This window comes from Bos indicus x Bos taurus, chromosome 24 (assembly GCF_003369695.1).
Source record: "Bos indicus x Bos taurus breed Angus x Brahman F1 hybrid chromosome 24, Bos_hybrid_MaternalHap_v2.0, whole genome shotgun sequence".
Taxonomy (NCBI): Eukaryota; Metazoa; Chordata; class Mammalia; order Artiodactyla; family Bovidae; genus Bos; species Bos indicus x Bos taurus.
Window position 1 is genome coordinate 37,689,542 of NC_040099.1, and position 9,881 is coordinate 37,699,422.

General features: G+C 48.6%; 1 protein-coding gene across 2 annotated transcripts; it reads left to right on the plus strand.

Annotated features, from left to right (window-relative positions):
- Positions 1-577: 577 nt before the first annotated feature.
- Positions 578-8,562, plus strand: TGIF1 (TGFB induced factor homeobox 1). 2 transcript variants are annotated; one of them, XM_027525833.1, is made up of 3 exons: positions 578-915; positions 6,277-6,503; positions 7,487-8,562. In XM_027525833.1, the coding sequence occupies exons 1-3, from the start codon at positions 900-902 to the stop codon at positions 8,060-8,062; spliced, it is 819 nt and encodes a 272-aa protein (XP_027381634.1). In that variant the 5' UTR covers positions 578-899; the 3' UTR covers positions 8,063-8,562. The 2 variants fall into 2 exon arrangements, with proteins under 2 accessions (XP_027381634.1, XP_027381633.1); XM_027525832.1 differs by lacking the exon at positions 578-915 and adding an exon at positions 1,912-2,134.
- The last annotated feature ends 1,319 nt before the right edge of the window (positions 8,563-9,881 follow it).

Below are 9,881 nucleotides of genomic sequence, written 5' to 3' on the forward strand. Positions count from 1 at the left end.
TGCGTCGCTCCGCGCCCGCGCGTGTCAATGGCAGCAGCGCGTCCTGGAAGAAGTTGGTTCTTTTCCCGAATACTTTTCCTGCGCAGCCCCGCCCCTTGAATCAGCAGCGGCTGTGTACTCCTGCGGCCTGAGTTGGGCCGGTGGAGTTGGGGCAGCTGTCAAAATCGAAAGGGAAGGCTTTTTCTTCCCTGGGGTGGAGGAGGGAACGGCATTTTTTCCCCCCCATCTGTTGCAATTTCCTAACCAAACGCACCCTCGCCAGACCCTGGAAGAAAGGCCCAAGGGAGCAACTCAGGGCGCTTGGCTGGTGTCGCCGCCGCCAAGCCGGGGATGCGGGCGGCGGACGCGCGGCGGGGATAAGGGATCGCGTTCCTGAGCCCGGCCGTCCCCATGAGGGACCGGTGACAGCCGCCCCGGGGGCGCGGGGTGAAGCGGCGCGGCCCGGGCGCTCAGAGCGGTCCTAGGCTGTTGGAAGGTGCGGGGGAGGGGCGGAGGAGCGGTGGGGCGGGCGGGGGACGGGGCGGGCGGCTGGGGGCGGAGGCAGGACCTCCGGTACCTTCCCTCCTTGCCTCGCTCACTCTGACAGCGCCGAGGTGCGCCGAGCAGGAGCCGCGAACAAAGGAACGGAGTGGGGAGGGGAGCGAGTTGGGCGAGGGAGCGTCCCCGGCCCGCTGCCAGAAGATCCCGGCGGGAGGAAGCCCGAGTGTCACTTGAATTCCGCCCGAGGAGCGGGCGCCTGGGATTCGAGCGCCGCCGTGTTTAGCAATAACGGCTGGAGCGCGTCCTCCAAGTTACGGGAGAGTCGGCCGGGAAGGAGGACGACCGCTCGGCCCCTCCGTCCCCGTTCCTGGTCCCTCGAGACCCTCGCTGTAGCCTGGCACTGGCCGGGGAGCTCCAGAATGAAAAGCAAGAAAGGTAAGGCTTGCGGGCGGCGCGCGCCCTGGGCGCGGGTCCCGGGGCAACGTGCTCGCCGGGCGGCGCGGGTGACTCGGACTTTTCCGCCCCGGGGGGCTCGCAGGCCTGAGCCGCGGCCGTCCTCTTTGTGGAAGCTGCGTCTGGAACGGCCGTTGCTGTTTTCCTTCCAGACACAACACGAGGGGCTGTTGTGGGGAGACGGGCCTTTCCACGCTGCTGGCACGTTGTCAAGAAGCACGCTCCGCGCCTTGTTTGTGCGCCTCCAAGTTTCATTGTCTCCAAACCGACACCCCACGCTCCGCCGAGCCGCCGCGTGGCTTCTCGCGGGCGGGGGAGTGGGGTCCCGAGTCGGGGGATACCCCCGTCCCGCTTTCCTCCGTCGGGACCCGGGGTGGCCCGGTCCGCGGGGTTGTGGCGCTTTGTCTGAAAGTTGGGCTCCGGGGCTCCCCACTCGCTCCCGGCGGAGTCCGGGCACGACTTCTCCCGGGATGGGGCGTTTTCACCCTCGGAGGAACGCGACTCTGGACCCCAGATCGCCCCCGGGGGTCGGTCCCTTTGGAAAGTTATATTTTCCAGAATTCCTAGCCTCACAAAAGTTTTCCCACGATGAATCTGGGGCAAGAGGAAGAGTTAGGACTGAAGGCGTGCAGTGAGAACGAGTCCAAGTGTGACATGCAAAGAGCGAGCCTGTCATTGTTTCCACCAGGCCTTCTGGAAGCTTTACAACTGAAACTTGCCGTCAGTCTGGTTTTAAAAACAAAATACACAGAAAGAAAGAGAGAAAAAAAAAAAAAAAAAAACCACCACCACCACGAAAGGTCAAAGAATGTTAACTCCCTTTTGAAGTTAACTTTTGAGTCCCGGGCAGGGAGGCACCCCGAACGTTCCGTCGTGGGCCGGAGTTGGCTTTTCTGTTGTGATTTATGTCGAGTGGTTCAAAACAGAAGTTAATCGCCGGGGGAAGCCAGCGCAGGGGGTGGCGGGGGTTGTGCTGCGCATGCCCAGACTGGCTCCTGCTCCACGTTCTTCCAGACTTGTCCGGCGAATACGGTTCAGACTCAAGTTAGAGCCGGGCAGCCCCGGACCGAAACCGTGTGTCCTCGGCCACGTTTTCACTTTGGACTTACGTTCGATTGACTCCGGGCCGGTGACTCAAACACGCGGAGCCCCGCACATCTCGCTATGCGGGCGGGAGTCAAACTCAACGTTCCCCGCGGAGGTGGGGGGCATTGGTAGTTGAGGTTGTACCAACTCCCCGCGTCCCCTCGCCAGGGACCTGGGGGGATCAGAAATTTGGATGTTTAACTGGACTGGGCGAGAAAACGCGCACAGGGGGCGTCGGGGGCGTCGGTATCGTGTCAGTTCAGAGAGGACTGACAGGTTCAGACCGTCCCCGGGAGGGAGGCGTTCCCTCCCTCGTGGTGAACTGCCGGGGATAAGTTGGGGGAAAGTGTGTTTCTGATGGGTCCCCCTAGGGGTGCGAGAGCAGGGGTTGCCTTGCCCCATTGTTCGGTTCTGGCGGGGGCGGCAGTGATGATCCTCCCCGGCTACCCCCGGGCTCTGGGGCATCCCCTCCCCACCGTGCCTCCCGTTCCGCTTCCCTCGAAGCCCCCCTCCCTCAGCCGGGGCCCAGCAGGAACCCGCCGGTCCCTGGGGAATCTCCGGGGAGCGCTGCCCCGGGGCGCGCGGTCCTGTCGCCGCGCGCCGACTCATGGAAACAATGGAAGGTGACGTGTTGGAGGGGAAACTTCGCCGACTGGTTCAGAGCCCGTGCGGGGGCTGCAGAGGCTGCCGAGGTGGCCCGGCTTTCTTTCCCTTTTTAGGTTTTTCTGGCAAATCCTCCGCGGGTGGGCAGGCCCCTCCGGACGTTGAGATTCACGGCCCGGTTTCTAGTTTCTTCTTGTAATCTGAAACTCCTAGGCCTGGGCGAGCTCTCTCGCTCGTGAGCTCAGAGGGGCGACTCCGGCGGGGGCCGCTGAACTGGCGGAACAAAAGCCTGCGGGCCGGCGGGGGCTAGGCTCCTCCCTCGGCTCGTTCCGCCCTGCCTGCCCCCGCCCCGGCCTCCGGCCACCTGGGGGCCCCGCGCCCAGCGGCCTCCGCTGGGGCTCCGGAAGAGACCTGGCCCCGCCGGGTTCGCCGAGTCCGACTATTGTCTGTCTTACGAAAAGTCTGTGAAACTCTTTTCAAGTTTTGTTGAAAATAAAAGCACTTTAAAAAAAGTCAATCGTGGAGCCGGGGGGTTGGTTAAGACTGGTTAGTGATAATAGTGTCCCTCCTTAGAAAACTGAGGATGCCAAAAAGATCTCCCCAAGTGATTTTCAAACGAGCAGAAGACTCGTTGAGGAAAATCCCCTAAGTGTCTTTGCTCCCGGCTCCTGACGGGATGGGCTCCTTGGATCTGGTGTCCGGGATGTTAAGTAGGGTTCCTGTCGCTTCTCCCGAGATGTTAAGATCCGGAAACTTGTTAGGTTTGCTTTTGCCTAATAGTACACTTATAAGATCCCTCTGGTTATTCTTATTCCGAGATCCCTTTCTAGCCTCTTCCAGATTTTTTTTTTTTAAGTCCAAATTCACAACCACTATCTCTGACCCTTCCCCGTGCTCTGCCGCTCTCTCTGTTCCTATTCGGGGGGAGGGGCGGGGGGAGTGCTTTTTAGGGTTGTGGGATCCATAGGCCATCTTGTGGCTTTCTAAACAACATTTCCTTGTATGTGGATGGAGTAAGAGGCTTGTGATCCCCGCTTCCCGCCCAGGTCCCCCCACCCCCTCATCGCCACATTTTTTAAAGCATGAGCAGAGCAAGACGTTTGGAAACAAGTCGTAACCGGGAAAGCGTTCAAAAGCTCTTTTACAATAGGAAATGAGTAACGTGGAAAAGTCTTTTTGTTTTTCCAAGTTGAGCCACAATCCGGAGGGAGAGTTTTAATGGAAACAGCCCTGACAGCAGCAAACGTGGTTTGCTGTAGTGAAATACCAGCTGGGGCAGCCGAGGGACTGAAGTCTTAACTTCCTGTTCCTTCAGCTTTGTTAAGACGTCCGGAGGCCTGGCACTCATTGATTTGAGTGAACTGAGAGCACAGTAAAGTCACTGCAGTTTGGTATTGCTTAACTGGTATCTACCTTCTGTCACTCGCCTGTTTTGAGAGTGGCGGCTTCTTGTCAAACCAAGTAAGCAGATCAAAGGATACACTTTAGGGGTTTTTTGTTTGTTTCAAACTACTTGTGATTATCAGTTTACAGTTGGGAATTCACTGTTCAGTGTGCAGATTTTCACACTGTTTTTAAGAAGTTAAAAAGTTGAGGGGGGTGGCCTGTGGGTTGGGGGGTAGTAATAGCCTTAGGAAGAAGATCTGGCTTTTCAGATTTTTTGATAAGTTTAAATAAATTGCTTTATTCAAATTAGTGTTAGTCATTCAGTTATTTGATACGATTTTTAAAAGTTAAGATTTTTTTTTTTAATCAGAGCAGTTGTAAAGCAGGAATATTTATAATTTCTTAAGGATTTCTTGGTCAATACTTCTTCACCCAAATTTTAACATGGGTTTTAAAAGGTTTTCATCTGCTCAACAGTGAAAGCACTTTCAGTTTTAAATGTGTCTCCCTTTTTTGAAACTTTTTTTTTTTAAGCAGTTTAATGAAGTCTTCTGGGGAAAGACATCAGATACGTGGCAGCGGTTAAAATTTAGGATTCCGGGGCCTTTTACTGATGGCTGTAGGTTCATGAAGTCTTGAGCTGAAGTGAATTTGCAAGATCATCCTCCTCTTTTGTTAGAACTTGCTTTACTTTTGTCTTTTGAAGTTTCTGCGTTTTCTGCGGATACTCCCTCCGGCACCTTCTGCCCCCTGCCGTCCAAAACTGAAAATGTGTCAGCAAGTAGAGTTAGATTCAGTTAACTGGTGGGCTCTCTCATCCATCAAATGCTTTGAAAGGAAGGGTTTTGGGGAAAGTTCCTTTAAAAGCCATTGAATGGTTTATCACTCTGAGGAATATTCTGTTTTTATTTCCTACCAAGTAAACTACTTGAGGTTCTGTCAACAATGTTAATGAGAATTTTTTACATTTCATGCTACTTTAATTTCTTTTACATAGAAATACTGGTTTTTAGAGCATACTGTAGTATGCTTTAAAAACAAGATTTCATTTCTTTAGTCAGAGTAGCCTTTTATAGTTTTGAAAGGGGGAAAGTTAAAGTTCAAAATTTGGGGCAGTCTCTTGGTTAAGACTCCAAGCTTGCAATGCAGGGGGTTCAGCTTCTGTCCCTGGTCGGGGAACTAAGATCCCATATGCCTCGAGGCAGGGCCAGGAAAAAAAAAAGTCCAAGTTATCTTTAAATGTCTAAAAGGGCCAAATTTGAATTTTTGTGGAACCCAGTCTATGTGTGATTTAAATATTCTCTATGGTGTGTGAATTTTTAAAATTTCTGGTAGGATTAAAGTGCTTGTAAACAAGAGTTTCCTGTGGTAGGTGCATATTCAAGTTTTCTTTGTCATGTAATGATTTAAAGCCAAATCCTGCTTATTGATATGTAGTATTCTAGGTTCAGATTAGGCTGGCAGTTGAAATTTATAGAAATTTAAACATTTACTCAGTATTAGACATCTTTTGAGGTCTCTTTTGAGGCCTTACATAAGTACTAAAAGTAGAAAAAGCTTTTTATGCAATGAAACTTATCAGTGGTTGTTTGTATTTAATAAAAAGTGACTAGTGCTGTCCATTAAAAGTAGGTGTCGAGTTTTGAATAAAAGGAAGTAGCAGTGAAAAGGAAAAGGAACTGGCAGAAGATTCTGGCATGCATTTTATCTTTCAAATACTAACTGGGTTAAAAGTGTAATTTTCCTTCCTTATATCAGTGGGAAAAAATCTTCCAGTTTATTTCAAAACCTTCAGTGGAAGAGGGAGGAAGAACAGCGCTTGAAACATGCATTAAGATACTGGCTGACTTGTTTTTCCCAGTTAGCAATGACCTCACCAAGGAGGTTGTCAGACACATCCCGTCTGCTGTGCCACCTTTCCTGTTTCACACGTGGCACGCTATTCGCCTTGGGTGCAGCTTTGTCTCGTTTGCTGGATTAGACTTTTCTGAGCTTCATTCAAAAGGAATGTGAGTCGTTGAGTCCTATAGGAAAGTGGGTACAAAAGGGAATCTGACCATGGGCTGGGGATCTGGAATATGCTGCGAGTCGAATTACCCTGCAGATTTCAGACGAGCTCTGGTGTTCGGGACAAAGAAACACCGGTGCTTCCCTGGGCTCTCAGAAGTTGAGAAAATGCGGTTGTGCTGAGTGTTTAAAAGAGGTGAGCTTTGCAGTAGGTGCTCTGCTGATAGAAGCAGCTGACAGCAGGCCTTTGTCCTGTCCTAGGTGTTGTGGCCGCATCTGGCAGTGAGACTGAAGATGATGACAGCATGGACAGTCCCCTGGACCTCTCCTCTTCTGCTGGCTCAGGCAAGAGAAGGCGGAGGGGCAACCTGCCCAAGGAATCCGTTCAGATTCTCCGCGATTGGCTGTATGAACACCGATACAATGCCTACCCCTCAGAGCAAGAAAAAGCGTTACTGTCCCAGCAAACACACTTATCTACACTACAGGTAAGGGGAAGGCATTCCCAGGGGTGGTGGGTACCCCCTCCCCCCGCCCCAGAATCACTTTACAGCATTCCTATATAGCAAGTCATAAACTGCCTCCTCACTCAAAGTGGGGGGAGGCATATCTTTTTCTTGTAAAGTTTATAGTGCTAACAGCTAATAACTGTTAGCTATCTAGAGAAACAGAAACACTTGACAGTCATCTGTCAAACAGCATTTCCTTTAACGCCTAAAAGAGCCTTCCTTTATGCACCAAACATAAAAAGGAGGTTAAATCTTACTCTATTGCCCAGGAAACTGGTTTGATATTTAAACAAGGACAGCCTTAAGTGAGGTAATTCATGTCCTGTCTGTTGACATAGTCATTTGAACTGGGAAAAAAATCAGTAACTGGGAGGAGTGGCTCTTTTCATACAGGAAGGTTTTCCTGTAGTTGATTAACTTCAATGCTGGGCAGTAGATAATAGGTTAATATGGGGAGAGTTAAAAGGTAAACTTCCCTCTCTAAAATCATTTTCAGACATTTGAGAACGTATACCTTTTTTTTTTTTTTTTTGGTGCTGAAAGGGTTTAAGGATGATGAGAAGCCAAAAGGGGAATTTGTATTAGAAAAGGAGGTAGTTTATGACAGGAAGCACCTCTCCTTTCTTGGCTGGGCTCAAAATACCTTGAAATAAATTTGTAGGTTCCTATAAGCCTTTTCATGCCTTCTTTAACGCAAAGAGAGAGACCAGTTAGGCATCCCCCAAGAAGGTTCTGGGTAAAATAATCCGCCTGCCAATGCAGGTGACTTGGGTTTGATCCCTGGAGGAGGAAATGGCAACCCACTCCAGAAGAATTCCACAGACAGAGGAGCCTGGTGGGCTACAGTCCATGGGGTCGCAGAGAGCTGGACACTACTGAGTGATTCAGCAATAAGAAGAAGGAGGTTCTCAGGCGTGTTGGCAGAGTGTTAACATGTCTAAAACATCCCTGTACAATTTCAGGTCTGTAACTGGTTTATCAACGCCCGGCGCAGGCTCCTCCCCGACATGCTGAGAAAAGATGGCAAAGATCCAAATCGGTTCACAATTTCCCGCCGTGGGGCCAAGATGACTGAAGCCAGCTCTGTGGAGTCAGCAGTGAGCATTAGGAACCTCATGCCAGCTCTAGAGGAGAGCCCGTTTCACTCCTGTACAGCTGGGCCCAACCCAGCCCTGGGGAGGCCACTGTCTCCTAAGCCGTCCTCCCCAGGATCCATTTTGGCTCGTCCATCAGTGATCTGTCATACCACCGTGACTGCGTTAAAAGATGTGCCTTTCTCTCTCTGCCAGTCAGTTGGTGTGGGACAAAACACAGATATACAGCAGATGGCCAACAGCAGCTTTACAGACACCTCCCTCATGTACGCAGAGGACTCCTGTAAATCTGGACCAAGTGCAAACACACAGAGTGGTCTTTTCAACACTCCTCCCCCTACTCCACCGGACCTCAACCAAGATTTCAGTGGCTTTCAGCTTCTGGTAGATGTTGCACTCAAACAGGCTGCAGAGATGGAGCTTCAGGCAAAACTTATGGCTTAACCCCCCTTTTTTTTCCCCAAGCAAAACAGTTCTCAAAAAAAAATGTTAATGATTGCTGGGATGATAGCAAAAGATGAATTTGCATTATTTTATATATTTTTTTATTAATATTTGCACATGGGATTGCTAAAATGAAGCTTCCTGTTACTGAAATGTTGTCAGTGGAATACAGTCATTCCAAGAACTATAAACTCAGAGCTACTGTAGAAACAAAGGGTTTTCTTTTTTTAATGTTTCTTGGTAGATTATTCATAATGTGAGATGGTTCCCAAGATCATGTGATTTTTTTTTTCCCCCCCTTCCCTTCCCTTTTTTTTTGTTGGTGTTTTTTTCAGACTGTGCAATACTTAGAGAACCTATAGCATCTTCTCATTCCCATGTGGAACAGGATGCCCACATACTGTCTAATTAATAAATTTTCAATTGTTTTTTCAAACAAGTATGAATCTAGTTGATTGATGCATTTTTTTCATGACATAATAAAGTATTTTCTTTAAAAATTCCTGTAATACAGAGTATTTTGTTGAGGGAGGCACTTCTTAAAAATGAGTAGGAATATAGCACCCCAGTGAGCAGGAAGTTGGGGGTAGGGTGGAGTGTGAGTTGGGGGGGGTGTCACTAACTCTTTGAACAACTGTGGACAAGCCAGTCTGTATAAACAGGATGTGTGATATTTACTCTTGATAGGAGGCATAGCAGGCCCTTAAATCTTTACTTAAAACTGCATGACAAATTGAAATGAATCATTTCCATCGGTGTTTAGCTAACCAAAAATCCCTTGGTGGTCTAGACTGCATATTTTAAGCTGTGACCCATGTTGAAAAGGAAAGTCTCGAAGCATCAGATTGCGGCCTAAGTTTTCAGAAGTAAACAAAAACCCAAGCAGTTCTCAGTATTGCCTCTGGCATGTTACCTTCTAAAATAATTTTTGTTCAGTGGTCCAGCTAGGTAAGGCCTTTACGTTTAAAATCATTTTTCAAAGCACTGTCTAAAATGGTTAAAACAGCAGAGTTGTATCTCCCACAACTCTGTCAGTTTATTAGGTTGCCAAATAATTGTTAATTTATTAGGTTTCTTTTCTAAGTCATGGTTTGTGAAAAGTGGTGCCGACACAAGTGGAGTTTGTTGGAATAGGCAATTCTTTATGAAGCCAGGATGGCTAGAAGGGGATTGGTGGTGTTCCTTTCCCTTACATGGTTGAGCGGGTTTGTCACATGCCACAAAACCATTCTTTGTAGTCATGCTTAGTATGAAGTTTCTTTGTTATTATAGTTATGTTCTTTCCAGCCCTGCCCCAGCTATGAATTGTCCAAGTTTGAGGGAGCATTAGAGCTTCAGTATTGTTTAAAGAATGTAGAAAAATTCTTGCAAACTCAAGTTTGTCTAATTTTGAAATTCTGTGTAGAAGGTCCCTACAGTAAAAAGAGCTAAACTCTTTTCTAAGTGGAAGAGAAAAACTGATGAGGACAATTAAGAGCTGAAAGAAAAACAAGGGAGGAGAAGGCAGATGCTCTAGTCTGAGAGGGAGGCAATAATGAAGGGCATGTCAGTCTGACGTGGCCTAGGCCCACCTCAGAGTTGTAGAAATAGACAAAACCAAAAATAAAATATATAAAAGGAACAAGGTAAACAAAAATGAAATAAACCACAGGCAATTAAGAATCATTACTGGCTTTAATAGCTAGATCAAAGGCTGGAATTCTTTGAGTGCGGATAAGGGAGGCCAGCAAATCCTGAAAGGCTTCCCTTGATAAGACATTTCATTAATCATACAGTGGGGGGAGCAGGAGGAAGCAGTCATATGATTTAGAAGAAAAAT